At 34.7% G+C, this 18,769-nt stretch overlaps 1 protein-coding gene across 3 annotated transcripts in view; it reads left to right on the top strand.

Moving 5' to 3' along the window:
* KIAA0825 (KIAA0825 ortholog) overlaps nucleotides 1-18,769 on the top strand; it is a 229,984-nt gene that overhangs the window by 99,399 nt on the left and 111,816 nt on the right. For all 3 annotated transcript variants that reach the window (XM_042823068.1, XM_042823066.1, XM_042823069.1), the window contains exons 13-17: nucleotides 528-667; nucleotides 7,832-8,020; nucleotides 9,468-9,701; nucleotides 10,657-11,065; nucleotides 14,743-14,899. In XM_042823068.1, the coding sequence (XP_042679002.1) occupies nucleotides 528-667; nucleotides 7,832-8,020; nucleotides 9,468-9,701; nucleotides 10,657-11,065; nucleotides 14,743-14,899 (1,129 nt within the window). The remainder of the gene's footprint in view (nucleotides 1-527; nucleotides 668-7,831; nucleotides 8,021-9,467; nucleotides 9,702-10,656; nucleotides 11,066-14,742; nucleotides 14,900-18,769) is intronic.

The following is an 18,769-nucleotide window of genomic DNA, read 5'->3' as shown; positions in this document are numbered from 1 at the left end:
CCCTGTGCTGGCAAAGAAGTAAACCAGCCAATCTAATATTTCAGGTGTATTCTTTATGATGCGTATGAATTGGTCAGTGCAAAGCAGAATCTTGCAGACCTTTGAGCATTCTCTCTGTTTTTTAATTAACAGATTCATATCCTTAATTTAGGATACTTTAGAGCAATAAACAATTAACATGATAGTAAATTAAAGAATAATAGCCTTAGATTTATTGAAGCACAAAAAAATCCTTTTTGCCTAGTGGAACAAGGCTGTACATGTTTCCGTGAAAGAGATAAGTGAAGTTCCTTTATATCAGTTATAACTTTGGCAGACTACCAAATGTTAATTTGCTTTTAGCTAGTTGAGATTAAATGTAATTCCTTCCCTGAGCTGCCTTAAAGTAAGCAATCATGAAAGCATTTTCAGACTAATCTGGGAGGAATTGACATTTAAGGGAGTTAGCATTACATCTGCACTTTAAGGATATTAATTTCATAGATAAATTAACTACATTATGCTGTTTTTATCTTGCATTTTGAAAGGAGTCCATCAGCCAGAGAAATGGCAGCCCAAGGTCAACTGAAACTGCTCTTATCCCAGCCATACTGTAATTTGAACTTGCTCTTGGAAACCTTGCTGTATAATGATTGTCTCTTGGTGAGAATTTTACTGAAAAGTTCAAGTAAGTACTTATGCTGCTGATCTTTACAAGAATATCACTGAGAAACACAAATTCATTTTTAACTACTCAAATATTTTCAGATACCAGTTACCAGTTGGACAGTTCTCGAGAAAGTAAAGAAAAAGAAAGGTTTATTGCTTTTTTAATGAGATTTCTTTTTTGTCAATTTGAGTATTCATAGTTTCAAAGCAGACTACAATTTGATAAACTGATATCATGAATGTAAAGGAGTCTAAGTGAAATTGAACTTAACAGAGCGTTGATACCACAAGTGTTTTATGCAGATTTTTAAAGGTGAGGATTAATATTCTGAAAGATCACCCTCAAAATTATGTTTCTACAGTGAAAAGCTTCTTAGAGGTTTTGTTTGTGCTATATGTTTGTCACTGTAGGTATTATGGCAGTATATTTATGTCCTTCCCATGTTAATACTATCATTAATGTTGTTATGGAAATAGGACAAAGAAAATAATTGTTCCTTATATTTCTACTAGTTGTTGTTTGAAACATAAAACTTTATCACATCTTTCCTCCTAATAGCTTTTACATCAGATCAGATCATTGAAAAGTTAGTGGAATAATCACCCATTTGACAAAATTTTGCATCAATATTGAATTAGTCTATATCAGTTGCAGTCTTTCTTTAGCAAAATAATTTTCCTTACATGTCAAACTATGAAATCACATAATAGTATGTAACAATTTAATTATTTTGTTTTAGGGTGGTCTAACATTTCTCAGGGATACAACGTTATTTCCAATTATGTAATGCATCTTATTAAGAGCTGCACTGCATTCACTTGCCCATTGAAGTGACTGTCATATTTTACAAAGACTGAAGAATTTTTTTATCAGAATCATATTCTTATCCTACTGTTATACAGTACTGAATTTCACTGGCTGCTTAAATTAGAATGAAGGATCAAGTGACAGTATGGGTTTTCGTCTACTTACTGGCCAACTTCTTGAGCTGCAGTGAAATATATATTGCTATGAGTTAGAAAATGTGCCATTTACGCAGACTTTATTAACATAATTTCAGTATTGATATGATTAAAATTTCAATTTAGATAAAGTTGAAACCTGCAATCATCCATATCTTGTAAATTAATTTCAATAAGGTTAATTATATAATGTTAAAATGATTATAGTTTTTATTCCTTCTCCTATGCAACAGCTTAACTGGTGATAGATAAGCTAAAATTTTTGATACTGTGATCTGTTATATAATACAAGAAAAGTAAGTCTAGTAAGCTATACCTAGATACTAGTAATGACAGTTTAGGATTCTTTTGTTCTGTAAGATCAAAGGCTTCCAGAGTTATGTACTCATCAACAGTAAAATGTTGCAATGCTTAATATTATGCGTAAAAACATAAAAAGTTCAGTACTTAATAGCTTTTGAGTGACTTGCCATGCTGATAACAAAACTCCATGATCTTTATCTTGATTATTTTTTGAACTGGAAAGGCATTTTCACTTTCTTTTCCTGAGGTCAGGAGTAACATTTTCCTTCGTACGGTATGGAGTACTGTTGAGATTTTAGGGCATTTTAGGGCATACATGGATGCATCATTTAGTGTTGATAAATCATGTAAATGGATTATTGTATTTGTTGAAGCCACTGAAACTGTATATGCAAATATAAGCAATGCTGCTTTAATTATGTTGGTCTACAACATCAGAGCTGTATGCTGATGGTATGCCAGTAAAGGTTGAACCTTCCCACCAATATTTGGTTACATTTTTTTGCCATGCGAGAGATGGCAGCAGAGGGGCAGTCTAACAGAATGGTATCTGACATGGAAATGTGGATGAAGCATAGGTGTGCCCCTGGATTCCTCCACGTGGATAAAATGACACCCAAAGACATTCATTGACATTTGCTGAACATTGGTGGAGACCAAACAATGTACGTGAGCACTGTGAAGTGGTGAGTGGTGCAGTTCAGCAATGTGAAAGACAGGGTACAATCTGGAGGGCCATTCACAGCTGTCACACCACAATGTGAACAATGTCACTGTTAGCTAATCTGCACAAATTGGTGGATTATGACCAGGGAATTTTGTATGGATCTGAATATCAGCTTCAGTGCATTGGAAATGATTGTGGCAGCAGTGGAAATCATAGTTTATACTAGGCGAGTTCCACGTATGTCCGCACAGGAGAAAGAACACCATATGAAGTTTGTCAGGACCTATTGAACAAGTACAAGGCTGAAGGTGACAATTTCCTGGATTGAACTGTTACTGGAGAACGTGATGTCACCACTACAAGCCAGAGTCAAAACAGCTGTCCATGGAGTGGTGACGTGAATTCCCCATCAAAGAAAAAAGTTCAGGATTCAGCCTGCAGAGAGTAAAACGATGTGCGTTTTCTTTTGGCATAGGAATGGGGTGATCCTTCTGGATTTACTGCTACCTGGACAAACCATCAACTCTGACCGCTGTATCATGAGCTTGACTAAGCTAAAGAGTAGAATTTCCAGAATCAGGCCAGAGAAGAGAGCCTTTCATTTGCAACATGATAATACCAGGGCCCAACTCCAGTTTGAACACGATGGAGCACACTGGCAATCTTGGCTGGACTCTTCTACACCCTCTATATAGTCTAGATTTGGCACCTTCTGGCTTCTATCTGTTCATGCTAAAGGACTGATGGACTGCAGTCCAGTGACGGATTGTTTGGGCAACAGTTGCCATCATACTAGCTGTGAAACAGTGGTTCAGATCATGTGGTGCACAATTTTACAAGGATGGCATGCAGGCTCTTTCTCGTTGGAGTTCAAAATGCATATGTGGTGGTGGTGACTTTCTTGAAAAATAGTGTTTTGCAGCTGGCAGTTTGCTCTGTCATATAGCGTTATTGTGCTCTTTGTAGTATTTTCTATAGAAATAAATAGGAGACATTACTTTCAGAGAAACCTACTTAAAATATACATAAAAGTGGGATGCTCCTCATAAATAAAGTTACCACATCAAACATATATAAAGTGATAAATCAAGATACCCTGAATTGAATCACTTATTTGTGTCCAGTGAGTATAATCACTGGGGAAAGAGCACCTTTACAAAAGTAGCTGAAAAATTGGATTTGGATACTGGACCTCTATTACTTAAACTAGAGGTCTAAATAATCTAGCTATATTTCTTTTCTGTTAATTACAATAAAATATGTACTTAAAATTATTTTTTCTGGATATAACATTTAGAATATTTTAAGACATATTATTGAATGAGCTAAGGGTCCACAGGCCTTTGCTATGCCTCTGTGGGGAGAAACAATGAATACAGGGTATTGTTTTAGTTTTCTGACAAAGCAAACAGTTTTGCAATTTTCCTGGTGGATTTTTTTTACCAGAATTACTCTACCATCCATTGGGATGATACAGAAATTGATTATTTTGACAAGAAATAAATAATAGAGGAATAAAGAAAATAATGCTTGCGTAATATGAGTTACTGAATCCAGAAGATGCTGAAATCAAAAAGGGAAAAGTGAAAGTAAACGGAACATTCTGGTAGACTGCTGTAAATGTATGGCATGCCATTTGGGAGTTGGACTCGATGATCTCTGGGGGTCCCTTCCAACCCCTACAATTCTGTGAATCTGTCATTCTGCGATGCCAGCAGAACAGTCTTTGACTTCTCACTTGTGAGTCTTTATTGCCAAGAACCAGGAGTTATTCTTCAGGCAGTAAAGCAAAAAAAGCAGTAGCTGTATTAAGCTTCACTGTCCGAGGACAGAATTAATGCCAATGGGAAACTGCTTTCAAAGTAAGGCAAGGCCACTGGTAGTTTTGCCTAATGTTTTTGGCTTGCTTAATGAATTATTGCAAAGACTAACAGAAGTTGTTTTTGCATAGTCCATACAGTTAAAACTAGATGATATGCAGACCCTGAAATAGTAACTGATAGTGGCATTTGAAAATACTAAGTAATCAGTTAAGGCTGCAAATATGTAAATGGACTCAAAGAAATGTGAGTTGCTTCAAAATGAGATAATTTGCCTTGCACACACAAAGGAGGCAGGGAGGGGAGCATTTCCACTGAGAAAATAAAATTATGCGGTGCAATATCAACCAACTTCTTAGGCACTAATAGATATGAAGAGTCTTCATAGACTGAGTTTTTATGAACTAGTTGCTATGAAGAGAGATGACTTGAAAATATATGTGTGGAATTGGAGTTTTCCCACTCCAATTACTCAATGCCCTTTGTGATGTGGTTCTTTAACTGCCACAATGCATGTTGCAGCATTAATGTTAAAGTATACTGGTTTTTTTTCAGAGTTGCTCTAAGTGAGTGAAAGGTGATAACTTTATCAACTGACCTCACAAATCTGAGCTTTTATTAAAATAGCAAATGGTTGTAAAAGAAAATGTACTCTCTGAAGTGAACTATTGTTTCCATAAAGAAACCTTTGGCACTGGCTAAGTCTGAAACTTGTTTCAAGCATTGCAAGGTAGTTATTTTTGTACTTACAAAAACTGCTTGGATTTAATAATCCTGAGTCAAAATCTTATGAGCAATTGAAAAAAATACTACTGTTGTGGTTCTGCCACACATGGTTTTGGAGAAATGTAGTTGCAGGTTTTTTGACTGCTAAACTTGGAGTTTAGCGTGTAACACTGTCCTCATTAGAAGTGCACAGCATGTTTCTTAGAGGAACTGATATACGTGTGCAGAGGTAGATCAGTGCTCCATATATTTTTGGACTATTCAGTATGAGTTAAATGCAGTCCTGACAAGAATAGACTCTAGTCCACCTCAAAGTTTTCTTCACTTCTTGCAAATTGTATCGTGCCAGCCAAACATCAAAAGATTAGAAAACTATTTTATAAAAGGAATGTCTCCTCAAAATACCTGTCTGGCCAGTTAACTCTGGTGGATACTGTACTTGAATAACCAGTGTGGTAAAAAAAAAAGTGCTGGAATGAAGTAGTTGTAGCTGAAAGGTCAATGGCAAAAAGGATCTTAATCAGATATGCTACTTACTTTGCTGATTTTTCAGGGATAAGCTAGAGGAAAAAATAAAGAGATTTTATAGAGTTTCTGAAGTATTAAATAGGAATATTCCTTTGGATGATAGTAGAGCCCTTGTCAAAAGTCACACACCTTCTCTTGATACAATATGGAGGTAATATTTTTTAAAAAGGAAAAGCTGATGAAAATGTGCATCTCTCTTAATGTTCAAACTCAGAATGGTTTCCCAGTGGATTCTGAAAGATCTTTTCTTAAAAGAACAACATATACACTCATTATAAGAATGTACATGTATTAAAACCCCCACAGAATTATCTTGTACTTCTTTTTATTTTCCAGAATTCATTGATATCACCAAGTTCATTAGAGAAGTTTAAGAGATTGTACCCTGAAATTTCCATGTCCCACCAGCATTAAACAAAATTGATTTTGGTATCAAATCACTAATCTCTTTAAACAAAGCAATCTTCCATCTTGTTTTCCAAAAACAGTCTACGCAGTGTCTAAAACCTCACCAAACTCCCTCCTGGAGTTTGGTTAAATTAATTAAAAAACTATGCTCAGTATTATAATGAAAATTCATTTCAAATTTTCATCTTATTATTTAAGTTTGAATGCCTTTCCTTTTTTTGAACTGCTTTTTCTGCTTTCTTGGTTGTCTATGTTAGACAACGTATGACTGGTTTGAGTACATTAGTGGGATCAGTTTGACTCTTCACTCAGGAGCAGGTGGCATTGAAATATGTCTCAGCAAAATATGCCAGCTCTCTGAGCATATGAGGAGAAAAGCTGACTAAACAAAAATCTTATGGCTAATCTCTTCAGCCTTGGAAGGGGGAGGGAGAAAGAGAGCTTTCTGATTATGAAACGATTGGTCTTATTCTTCAACTTCCTGCATTCGGTGGACTATTTCAGTTAGAGTGGAATACTAAGACTGTACAGTTTACAGTAATGTGTGAATTAACTGGTAGGATTTCAGAGGAGATTAAAATGGGATTTGTGAATTTTACAACAGTATCTACTCATTCACAAAGCTGGGTGGAAAGCAGTCATTTATCACTGGTAAATTTGGAAAGCTTTTCGAACCACTAGAAAGAAGGATACTAGATACTGAGGCTATCTTCCTCTTGCATAGGTTGCAAAACTGGCATGATTTGACATTTTCAAGCATATTTTTAATATAAACCAGTGTTATATAAACTCTCTTTTGCAGACTAGACAGTTGAATAAAGTTATTTAGTTGGTGCTGGCTCTGGTCAATTGTTATGGTCATTAACATAAGAAGGGAATTCACTTTTGACTAGCACAAGTTAAAGCCATTGAGTTGCATTAGTTCAAAGAGAGGTTTAAACATATGATTTTTCTCTAGGTGGAAAAATGTTTTATAATGATTTTTAAAAGCATATACAAGTCAATACTACGTAACAAGTTACCCCTCAAATCTTTGGACAATAGTAATTAACGTTAAAGCACATAGAAATTTAGAATCATTAAGGTTGGAAAAGATCTCTGAGAGCACCAAGTTCAACTGTCAGCTGATCCCCACCATGCCCACTAATCATATCCCACACATGCATTGAACACCTCAAGGAATGATGACTTCACTACCACTCTTTTTGAAAAGAAATTTTTCTTAACATCCAGTCAGAAATATAGCAGCCTATATCTTAGCATAGCTGAGATTTTGTTTTGGGAAATGATTTCTTCTCAGTTCATCTTCAACTAAAAAAACAAATCCAAGCCTTTTTTTGGTGAGTACGCAGCTGCTGTTTCATTTTATTTTGTATAACAAAATCAATTTATAATTTCACAACTATATATTCCTTAGATAAGTGATGCAGAAATAACTTTCTGACTGTGATTCTGTGGAAGTAGTCCAATTTACTTATGATTATTATTGAGTAAATAAGCAAATTCATATTATTTAGAAATGGTATTTTGAATTATACAGGCATATTCCATAGTTTGTGAATATGCTTGTATCTTTTTTTAATGACTACATACAATTCAGGAAGATGGTCAACTGTCATTATGTTAAGGACATCAGATTTCAGTATCTGTAAGTATTAGTACATTTTTCAGATACAGTTTTCAGTTTGTTTTGATTGATAATATTTATATGACTTGAATTTTGTGGTAGTACATTTTTATAACAATGTTTTTTTTTTTTACTTTGAAGGAAGTGAAGTATTCATTGGTGATGAACAAAGTTCTCCCTTAGATGAGATAAATAACAAGGAGCCTACTCTGACTGAAACTATCTTTACTATATTGTCTGACTGCATTTTATCACCCAAATCACTTGGCATTGCTTTTGAGGCCTACATGGAAAAAGAACAGTTGTGGGATTCCTTATACAATATGACAGGTATTTTGTTTACTAGAAAATACTTTAAGTTTGATGTCAGTTTTCAGACATGTCATGCATATTATTTTTACTTTAATAAATCTGATAAAGTGATTGTAGGTTCCTTCAAAACTAAATTATAGCTAAAGTGTTGTCAGCAGTCAGATTCCTGTAGGAATGGTGGATATTCTGAAGGAAGGAGAGGTTATTCTAAACTAAATTTCCATATTTTTCACGTAATTGTCTGTTTCACCAGTAGGTTGGCATCAGTTTCTGTAGATCTTTACTGACATGGGTTCTTTGTCTGTGTGAGTTTAATAACTCCAAGGAGTTTTCCACAAGGAGTGGAAAAAGTAGAGAAAGTACTACTGTTGAGGGAGCCGTAGTACAGCGGGCATGTAAACACTGCTGACAAAAGGCAGACTGCCAATTTTCGATGGTGGGTGAGAACAGCCCATGTGATGATGGCAACCAGTGGTGCCCACAAGGAAAAGCAGTATTCAACCATGAAAGAGAGGCATTTAGTACAATGGTTTTACAAATTATGCAAAAAAATCAGGAGTTCACAAGAAAAAAAAGGAAGAAAATGAGTGAAGGTATGAATAATAATACAGAAACAAATACCATAAAATAAAAAACAGTTGCAGAAGTTGTCAGGCATTCCTTAGAGAAAAATGGGATTTCAAAAAGAGGAAAGTTAACACTTGAAAGAAGAAGAGAAATACAGAATTTTTCGTGGAAGTTTTCAGAAAGACTGTGTAGAGAAGAATAAAACTTAGATCATCAGAAAGCACAGATAAGCAAAAATTAGGGCAAAGGACCTTAGTAGGAAACATCAGAAAACATTGCTGGTGTATCCTGCCTGACAACTGCTGCTCTTTTGCTGTGGAGAAACTACTATTCTCTGTGGTAAGAATGTGGAGAAGATTGATACTTGTAATGTCAATAACTGTATTTAAGATGTTCTATTTTTGACATACAGTCTCTGATACCATACTGTGTCTCTGTTGATGTCTATTATTTTTATGCATTTTCATTACCGAAGTATCATTTCTCTTTTGCTCTTCTCTAAGAAAAGTATAGCTACCTAACAATTGCCATTGTGTTAACACTGTAAATCTGCTCCATTCATTAATGCCTACCCAGTGATTAAGTTTATTTCAATTAAAATGAAAGAAACTACTCAGATTAAATTTTGAGAAATATCTTGATGGGGGACAGAGGCCAAAAAAAAAAAGAAATAACTGAAATTGTATTTTTTGTTACTATATTAAGAGTGTACAAAATGCTACATTGTCTTACTTTATACTATTTCTTTACTTTATAACAGGCTGACAGTTGTCAATTATTTTGAATCATAATATCGTTAGTTTCCTTTCTGTAAGAATTCTGAAACACTTATTTCTGAAACAGATTTGCAGAAATGACTGCACGCTTACTGAATATTTAATAATTCTTTCTTCTGAAGTTTCCAGTTGTGGCGACTCAGAGCCAGAGGTTATCAGATGCTTGAAGCTGATATTGATTAATTCAGTTAAGGGTATAGTTAAGCAGATCGTTTCTTTGATGCATTCATGGGAAGCAACAGAAAACTATGGAACATATCAGCACAAACAAATTGTTCCTGAAAGTTTACTGAAGACAGTTCCAAAGGAGTGGAATTATACACCTCGGGAAATGAAGAGGAAGGAATCCGGGAAATGTGGGTGAAATTTATGCTTGTAGAAAAATTGCAGTTTAACAGTAAGAAAAACAGACTCCAAGCATCTTCTTTCTTGTAGGGTTTGTGTTTGTTTATTTAAGTGTTTGTCAGGATATAACTGGTTTCATGTGACTAACTGAGAGGCAGAGCTCAGAGCTGGTGACAAGTTAAACTGGCTATGTGACACACAGAAAATTCGTAACTTTTTTTTCTGTTTGTTTTTTTTTTTTTTACTAGTTGAGACTAGAAGTAGAATGGACTTATGGTTTTCTTGGTTTCTTTGCTTGACTGCTGTTTTCATATTGTTTTTTTGTTTAATCCACACTTGAATCTGTATTGTGGATTATCTTTGAGTTCCTTGTTTTTCATTTTATATATACTATTAACTTTTTAACATACTAGCATATTTAGCGTATTTTCTGTAGTTGCTTTTATAGCTTCTGATAGCATCTGCAGTGTTTAAAATGGAGTGCTATGTAGTATGCATGCTTCTCATATGAAATACAGTAATTTTGTAGGTTTGAACACAAAAAAGAACTGATGGAAAACAATATGAATAAATGCAATGTCCTGAGACATTTATTGCAATGCTCCACTCTTGGAAAAAATGTTGCACTACAGTTCTGAAGACAGCTTGTTTTTACTGTTCTGAATACCTGGATGTTTTCTACTTCATTTATTCTGTATTAGCTGTGTGCAGTAAGAATAATTGTTAACATAGTCACAGTGTGAAGTTTTTCTAGGTTCTCTATTTAATTTGTGTTATTGTTTAGATTTGGGGGGAAATATATATGGGAGGTATAACACGAGTCAGGCCACAGTGCTGAGTACTTAAGCTTCTTACCCATTTTCAGTACAAAAGAAAGTTAGAAATTATCAGACAATATTCAGAAACATGCTGTGATAGAACTAGAATGTTAATGTTAATCATATCTTCTTTTATGTCTTTTTTAAGGCTTCACAAGGCTTGCAGCTCAGGCAGTATCTATTGTAATCAGCAAGTTACCTACAGTGATTGCATGTTTGCCTCCCCCAATTAAGTACTTCTTTTTTCTGGCTGAGAGAAAAATGTCAAGAAACTTTGCTGAATTGAAGAAAGCTGGTCTGCTTGTCTGGAACTTGATTGTAATTATATGTCGGATATTTGAGGATGGAAATACTGCAGAACTTTTAACAGGTGCAACACTTGACAGATGGAGCAAAGAAAAACTCAGTTTAGTTCGTGTGTGCTTAGAAAGTATTATGGGAAAACAGAAAAGTGGTCCTAAACAAGTGACCCAGAAGGTTATACAGAGCATAGAACAGCAAAGACCAAACTGGATTGAAAGTCAGTTGCTGAAGGCAAGAAAACTGAGCACAGACTGGTAAGAATGCAGTATTTTTGAAGTTCTGGTTTTGTTCTTTATTTTACTGAATTAATGACGTGTTCATGGCTGTTGTTCAATTTAAAAAATATTTAGAGGGACAGTGATCTTATATTACATGAAATGAATTACATCTTAATATTGATGGCTTTATGGTAAATTTTTGCAAGTTAATTGTGTGGCTGAAAAAGCTGTAGTTATTTCATCTTAACAGTATTTTCATAGTACTTAAAATGTTTCATGTATTTCATATTTTGTTTCATGTTATTATGTTTCATATTTTCTCATGTGTTCATAATTAACCAAAAGTGTGGACAGTTTAGATGGTGTATCTTTCAGAATTCTAACAAGTATGCTGACTAGAGGGCAACCCAGAGCATTTATAAATGAGTTTTGCTATAGTGATTAAATTAAGACAGACTATAACAGGCTTTCCATCTTCATCTGAGATTAGAAAGTAAGCATACTTCCTTTTAAAACACATCTAGCCCTACGGGCAAGTAGGGCGTATCAAAACAGGACAAGGAAACTACCCTGCTATGCTTTTCTGAGGAAATACCAACTTTCCCTGCAGATTTGACATTTAGGTCCAAGTTTTTAAATCCTTATAATGAGTTTTCAAGGAGTTCTGTGCACATCAATGTATTTGTAGTCCTGTTTACCGTTGAAGTGGTGTATCATTCTATAAAAACACTGTTCATCAGCTTCCCAGTAGTAGATTTATAGGAGTTACCTCTCTTAGTGAATTTAATGTTTGACAACTGAAAGTAAGGTTGTTTTGTGTTCTTTTACATTTCCATTTAACTCAAATTCTCTAATCGGTTGGGTAGCAGGTTGAAGCTAGATGCCAGCCACTGAAACAGTCATAGGATAAAATAAACACATGATAATGTATAAAATCTGGAAATACTTAACAGAATTTTTTTTTAATGCAATCGAACTTACTGAGAATAGATGTCTTTTAAATAATGCAGATGTAGGGTAAGACAAAGATTGGAATGACCTCTAAAAACTGAAGCTTTAATATTTGAAGCTGAGAATTCTCATGTAGTAGTCAATTTCATTTTCTAAGATATAACAAAAAATGCAATAATTTTTAATTCACATCAGCCATGAGACACTGGAAAAATATTTCTTGTGTGTGCATACAGTGTCTCTCAAAGCGAGAGCCAGTTTATGGTTAGGGCTCATAATTTTAAGCATACAGAACTGGAGAACATATTACTTGTTCTCTGAGGGAGTAGATACATCTTGCAGTTAGGAAACTGTTTTCTGATTTCAGAAGTGTTTCTGCAATAGAAGCCTTGCATAAATGTTATTTTTCTATTTTATATTCAAGAAGTGTGACTTGGTTACTCCAAGAAAAATGTATTTAAAAGGTGAGATATGCAGTGTGGAAATAAAATATTGTTATACACACAAATTGTAATACCAATAAATTAAATCTGAACTTCAAATATTTAAACTAGGTAACAGTCACATAGTCACTAGAGAAAAAGATCTTTCAAGAAGACCATTGTGGTGTTTATATGATTAATTTGAAATAGGAATGGTTATATCTAAAAATCTACATCTTAGTAAAATTATGGTCTATATAACCCTTTCGCAAGTAATTGATTTTGTGAGTAAATGTATATACATGCATTTATATATATGTTAATAAATGTTTATAGACCTTTAATACATACAGTATGCGGAACAAATACCCACAGTCTGTGGAATAAAATAAAAAGAAAACCATCTAAACATACATGTGTGATTCACAGACCCAGTTGTGGAGAAGAACATTGAAGCATGCTAGACTTTTATAAGAGAAAGTCTCACGTGATTTTATGTTACTGTGTTGTTATCAGGACTTGACAGCATAAAGTTGTGAAAGTGATACAGGTTCATCCATTTTGGCATAAATATTCAACTTACCTTTTAGGAGAAAAGAGAAATGCGGGGAAAGGTTCAGAAAGTGGCAGTTGTATGCACTGGCTGTCCTGTGCACTGCCTGAAAGCATTACTATTCATTAAAATAACCTTCACTTCATAGTATCACCAGAGCTGTAAACAGTCACGTTAGATTCTGAAGAGCACACTGCCCAAAAAGAGGAGAAATGCCTGTCTTTGGAAAGTAATTTGTTGAGTTGAAGATTATTGTTTTTCATCATGGTGACCCTGACTTGGCTGGCTGGGTGCATACACAGATTAAGATGAATGCAGTTATTCCTTGGCTGAGGTCTGCCTCTTTCAGGGCACATTCTTCCTAATGACATGATTGATAGGCAGTCCCAAATCCAGAGAGGAACTCATTAATCATAGCACTGACTGAATCCAATCATCTGCTTCACCTGCACACTGACGGGCAGGAAAGGATACAATTTGGGTGCTGACACTGATACACTCCTTTGTCAGAGGTCCTCAACTTTTTCAATGTCAATCTCTGAGAAGTGTGACAAGATTCAGGTTATAGCTATATGTGGCATTGAAAGATAAGCCTTAAGTGTGCTTTAATTTTGAAGATCAATTTCTGTGAAGCTTTTCTGTAAAATACACCATAATAACAGAGTATCATTTACTTCCATTCAGCAAAGAACAAAATTATAGTTTATATTTTGAAGCTGTTTGATCTGTAGGAAGTTCTGAAGCAGCATGTGGAAGCAGTGTCAGCCGTGCAGAATTTAAGTGAGCCTTCAGGTCAAACAACAACTCTGAGAAGAACTAACTTTGTAATCATGGGACATTTTCGGCCATACACTGCAAGCTGACAGTTCCAAAGTAAAATGTTGTGGGTTTTTTCAGCCCGAAAGCTTCTATTGTAGATTTTAAGTTAATCGTATAATGATTGTAGAAAGCATAATATATTCTGTTGGTCTGTTAGGTTCTTGACATGTTTGGATACCAGCATACATCTGGTGGTTGCAACTCAAATATTTGAAGAGAATAATTAGTCTTTGTAGTATTTTCTTATACTTTACCTATAACACTATAACACTAAGCAACTACAGAGCCGTGAGCTTATGTTTTTGTGCAGACAGCAGTCTAATAATGGCCAGAGTTTCAAATGAACGTTTTTCAGGGCTTTTAGGCCTGTCACCATCACGTTGTTGTTTTTGTTCGTTTGTTTGCAATTAGACAGAAAACAAGAAAAGGAAAACAAGGAAAAATACAGTGCAGAATGTGCAACAAGTGGCGAAATATACCTTTGAAATGGTTACCATTATACCAGTGGAAAGAAAAAGACTTCATTTTGAAATTTCTAACCTATACTTAAAGTAATGGCTACCTTTCTGACATGTTAATTAGGCTTTAATATGAGCGGTGACAGGCAAAGAAAAATGTACAAAAGATCGAATGCAAATGCTATTCCTAGTAGCAGAGATACTTCTCTAGTGGAAAAGAAAATAATAAAATATTTGCTCTTTGTATGCCCTTAGAGTAAAGAATGTTTTATGTTTTCAATCTTTCTGATAAAAATTGTTAAAATTCATGTAATTAAAAAATACTGTATTTAATCAGCATTTAACTGTTTAGCATTTATTAGTGTAAAGGTTTCAGAAATGTGTGTAGCAACATTTGTTTTGCGCAAGCCAAAGATTTATTTGTATTTTATATGTATTTTTAGCTCTCTTTGCATTAATACTTCGATTTTTTAGAAATTCAAGGATAACTTTATATTTTCCATATTCTAGTGGCCCGGATCCAATAGAAGGTGCAGTGTTAGAGCAAGAAGGCATTGCATTTGGATTCACTGAGCAGAAAATAAACATGATGGTCCTGGATATCTGCCACAAACCAGGTGGCAGCAAGTACCTGAGGCAAATTTATCACATCATTCGGCTCAATGAGGTAGGGAAACGGCCTTTTTACCGAGCAATTAGGTGTGTACTGGCCTGAGGCAGCTTCTGCTGGCAGCTAAGGGTTAGTCAAGGAGGTGATAATGCTTCTTAAAGTCAATATGAAATCCTGTATTGTACTGTAATAGAATCCATTCGGTTCAGGCTTTTCTATGTTGATATAGGATGATTATGAGAAAACAGAGTAGATTTTATTTATGTACTCAAACAGTATTATGGCACATAAACTTCCTTTAGGTTTGTACTGTAGGTGGCAAATGCATTTTAAAAGTTTAAGCACAGTTAAAAATAATAATAACTGAAAAAAGCAGCAAAGCTATTGAAAAATTGGCTGTTACAGGAAGTATAATTAAATGTGGTAAATCAATTTTCCGATTTAACAAACAAACAAACCCCATGGCTGCACTGAGAGAGCAAATGAATCCAAATGGAAACCTTGCTTCAGCTACAGAACTCTGCTTAGTTAAAGTACTTTCAAAATTACAGTGAACAAATTCAGATTTGTTTGCTACCATGGAATTTGGGCAAGATAAAATAATTATCTCATTATTTCTGAGGCTGTACTAAACTGACACAAGTTACCAGAAGCGTTCTTGTTATGTACACTGAAGTAAACACAGGTTTGCTTAAGTTGTATGATAACACAGATCTACACAGTTTAATTAAGAAAGTTCTGTTCATTAGCTTTAATTACTAAATTACTATTCCTTGAATGCATAAGCAGGGGCTGTTAAGATCATTTCCAGTGTACAGAAGTGTTTATAATAAAATGCAAAATAATGCAAATACAGGCATAGTCCAAGACTTAGAAAAATTTGATAGCAAAAACCAATTAGGTAGGTGAGTATAAAGCAATAAAGATGCTCAGCTTCTGAAAATCAGATCAACAGTTTAGTTCCTAAGAACAGGCTTAAAAGCAAACTTTTCACATCTGCATTTTGAACTTTTAGAAGCAATATAAGCATGTATGTAGAGATGGCAACCTAATATTAATACAATACAGAGTCTTTTCAAGTTTCATCTCAAACAATTAAATGGTTCATGAAGTGAAGTGAAAATTATCACTGTAATACAGTTCAAACAAAACCTTTTCACCTGGAGCACATTCAGGATTACTCCTAGTATAATAAAGTGAAGAAAAGATTGTGAGCAAGACCTCTTAAAATAGCACATAATGCAGTAGGTAGGGCAGTCACCAAAGGGACTAGATATGCAGGCTCAATCCTTTATCTATATCCAAACTAAATGCCCAAACTGATAGAGCTTTAGCTAACAGTGTGGAACTTTATCATTTTCCCCTAATGGAATTGTTTCATTTTTCAGAAATTGCTATAAAAATCCATTCTGCAACTTCTGTGGTCAAAGATGGAATCATATTCTAATTGAAAAGGTAGAATGCCCGTATCAGGTTCTGGAGACCCTGAATCAAGATCTGAATCCTTTGAGTATTCAGTTATTTATACAAAGTGGAGCAGCTCCAATAGGAGGTGAAAGGCTGAGAGAATTAGATGGAAGAGGGACCTTAGCCTATCTTTCCACATCCCAGGTGTCTCTCCTTGATTTTGTGCTCTTAGTAAGAGCTGCATTAAAAATAGAACATTTCTCAGTGGAAGAAACCTGTCTTGACTTAAAAAAAAATAATAATAAAAAAAATCCTGATCAGCATAGGATATAAGAATGTTACTTCCACTCATCTATTGAAACAATTACAACACATTTTAGTACTTAGCATAATATTATGCTTTTTCAGTATTATCTTTCATGTTTTAGATTGTTAAATGCAGCTGACAACAACAACAAAATATAGACTGGATTGCCTGTTAGAAGGTCTGTGCTTTCCTTCTTAGACTCCTTGGACTGCCAAAGGTCATGTTCTTAAATTGAGTTTGGAGATCTTTCTGCTACAATGATTAATAATTGCAGGTGAATAGAGAACAAAATGATGAGACAGAAAATTGTGGCTCAATAATTTTCCTTAGAAAGGCAGGGGAGAAGATGAATAAATTCTTAGAAGCTATGTTTGGAAATAAATGTAATAAAGATCTATTACAGATACTGTAGAGCTCAAAATGGTCTATGGATGAAGGTATGTATTTATCAAGAAGAATAATTATTTTTAAAGCTAATTTTCACTAATGGCTGCCAAAGGAAAACCAAATCTCCTGAGCTGCCTAGCTCACTAATACTGTTTGGTTTGTTTCCTGTGCAGTCATAAGTAGAAGGGATACAATTTACTTGATTACAATTATGATTTCATTTTTTTGTTCTCACTTTTTTTGAAACACAAGCCTTTCTGGGTCTACAGTGTGTATTGCACCATAGCAGTCCTTAAACTAATGCACTTACCACTGTTGATTAAGTCTCTTTGTCAAAAAAATATAAATCTATAGTACAGTAGTAAGCACTATACTTACTTGCGAGTAAGGGAAGAGGCTACCCAGTGAGGCTGTGAATGTCAACTCTTTGAAACCACTCAAGGCCAGGCTGGATGGGGCTTTGGGCGAGCTGGTCTAGTGGGAGATGTCCCTGCCTATAGCAGGGAGATTAGAACTAGATGATCTTAAAAGTCCCTCCCAACCCAAACCTTTCTATGATTCTATGATTCTAGTTGAAAGAAATGAAAATCGCTATGTTGGGAATTAAGCCACTTGATACATTCAAATCTATACCACGTATGACATAAGCAAGTTCCAACTTTCTTCTGAAAAGACAACAGATTCTTCTGCTGGAGCTGTGACAACCAAATGTCTGAGTTGCTTTAGAATTGAGAAAATACATCCCTATGAGGTGGTACTTTAAGTCAAGTTGGTGTAGACGTAGAAATATCATTTAAGTCACCCCACCTTATTACGACTAAGAAATCTTTGCTATGGCACAGATTAATGAATGGAGAAAAAGAGGAAAAAAAACTTTTCAAGGCTGGGAAAATATAGGTAAAAGACTGAAGATACATTTGCACATCTGGATTACAATGTTTTTTTAAACTAAAAAAGCACGGAGATCTATTTTTTTAAATACACTTAGATGGTTTCATGATTGTTTAAGCAGTCCTGACAATTGGTTGCAACCAACAGACAGACCTGCTTTATATCTTGACTCTGATTTCCCAGTCCTAGGGCATCCTCTGTACAAATACTAGAAATCACATGGCTTGCTTATCTGGTTGAAACCTTTATTTTTTTCTGGATAATTTCACAACACATGCTTGTGCCAACACAAGGGAGAAAAAACTACAATCTATGTGGATTGATTTGGAATTTGTGCCTTTCAAGCCAGACCACAGTTAGATCAGTTTAAGCTGATGATGAAATTATCCACTGAGAAGCTCAGTGGCTTGGCAGGTAGTTTACACACCCCCTCACCTGAGTCTGAAATTATTTTATTAGCTCAGTATTTTTGCAAAATAATATTTGCATCCTTCCATCTTAATGAAGACTCACCTTGAGCACTTGCTCAATGTTATAGCAATCCTATCATTATGGACTTAATTTTAATAGTGATAAACTGTTTAATCACAATAGTCCTTCCAGTAAGTAGACCTGTGTTTCTTTATGTAGCTCTTTGTAATATGGTACTATTTAATCAAAACACTTTTCTGGCATGCAGTGATGGTTTATTTACAGAGGAGTTTAAGAAGTGAAAACAGGCCAAAAGAATAATGTGTCTGCTACACTATAGTTTATAAAATTGCCGTGTAAATCACAGATGACTTCTAATCTTCAAATGTTTAAATAATCAAAAATGGCTCTGAAGAATGGTAGACTGTTTACCTCCTATGTTTGAACAACCGATTTGGATACTTTCACTGAACAATTCATGTATAGTTATGTAGTAATTATTCAACGCAGTGCTGTTTATAAAC

Source organism: Centrocercus urophasianus, unplaced genomic scaffold, assembly GCF_019232065.1.
Source record: "Centrocercus urophasianus isolate 14NV4802_14NV808 unplaced genomic scaffold, USGS_Curo_1.0 seq_21, whole genome shotgun sequence".
Lineage (NCBI taxonomy): Eukaryota > Metazoa > Chordata > Aves > Galliformes > Phasianidae > Centrocercus > Centrocercus urophasianus.
This window is presented reverse-complemented; position numbering and strand designations above follow the sequence as displayed.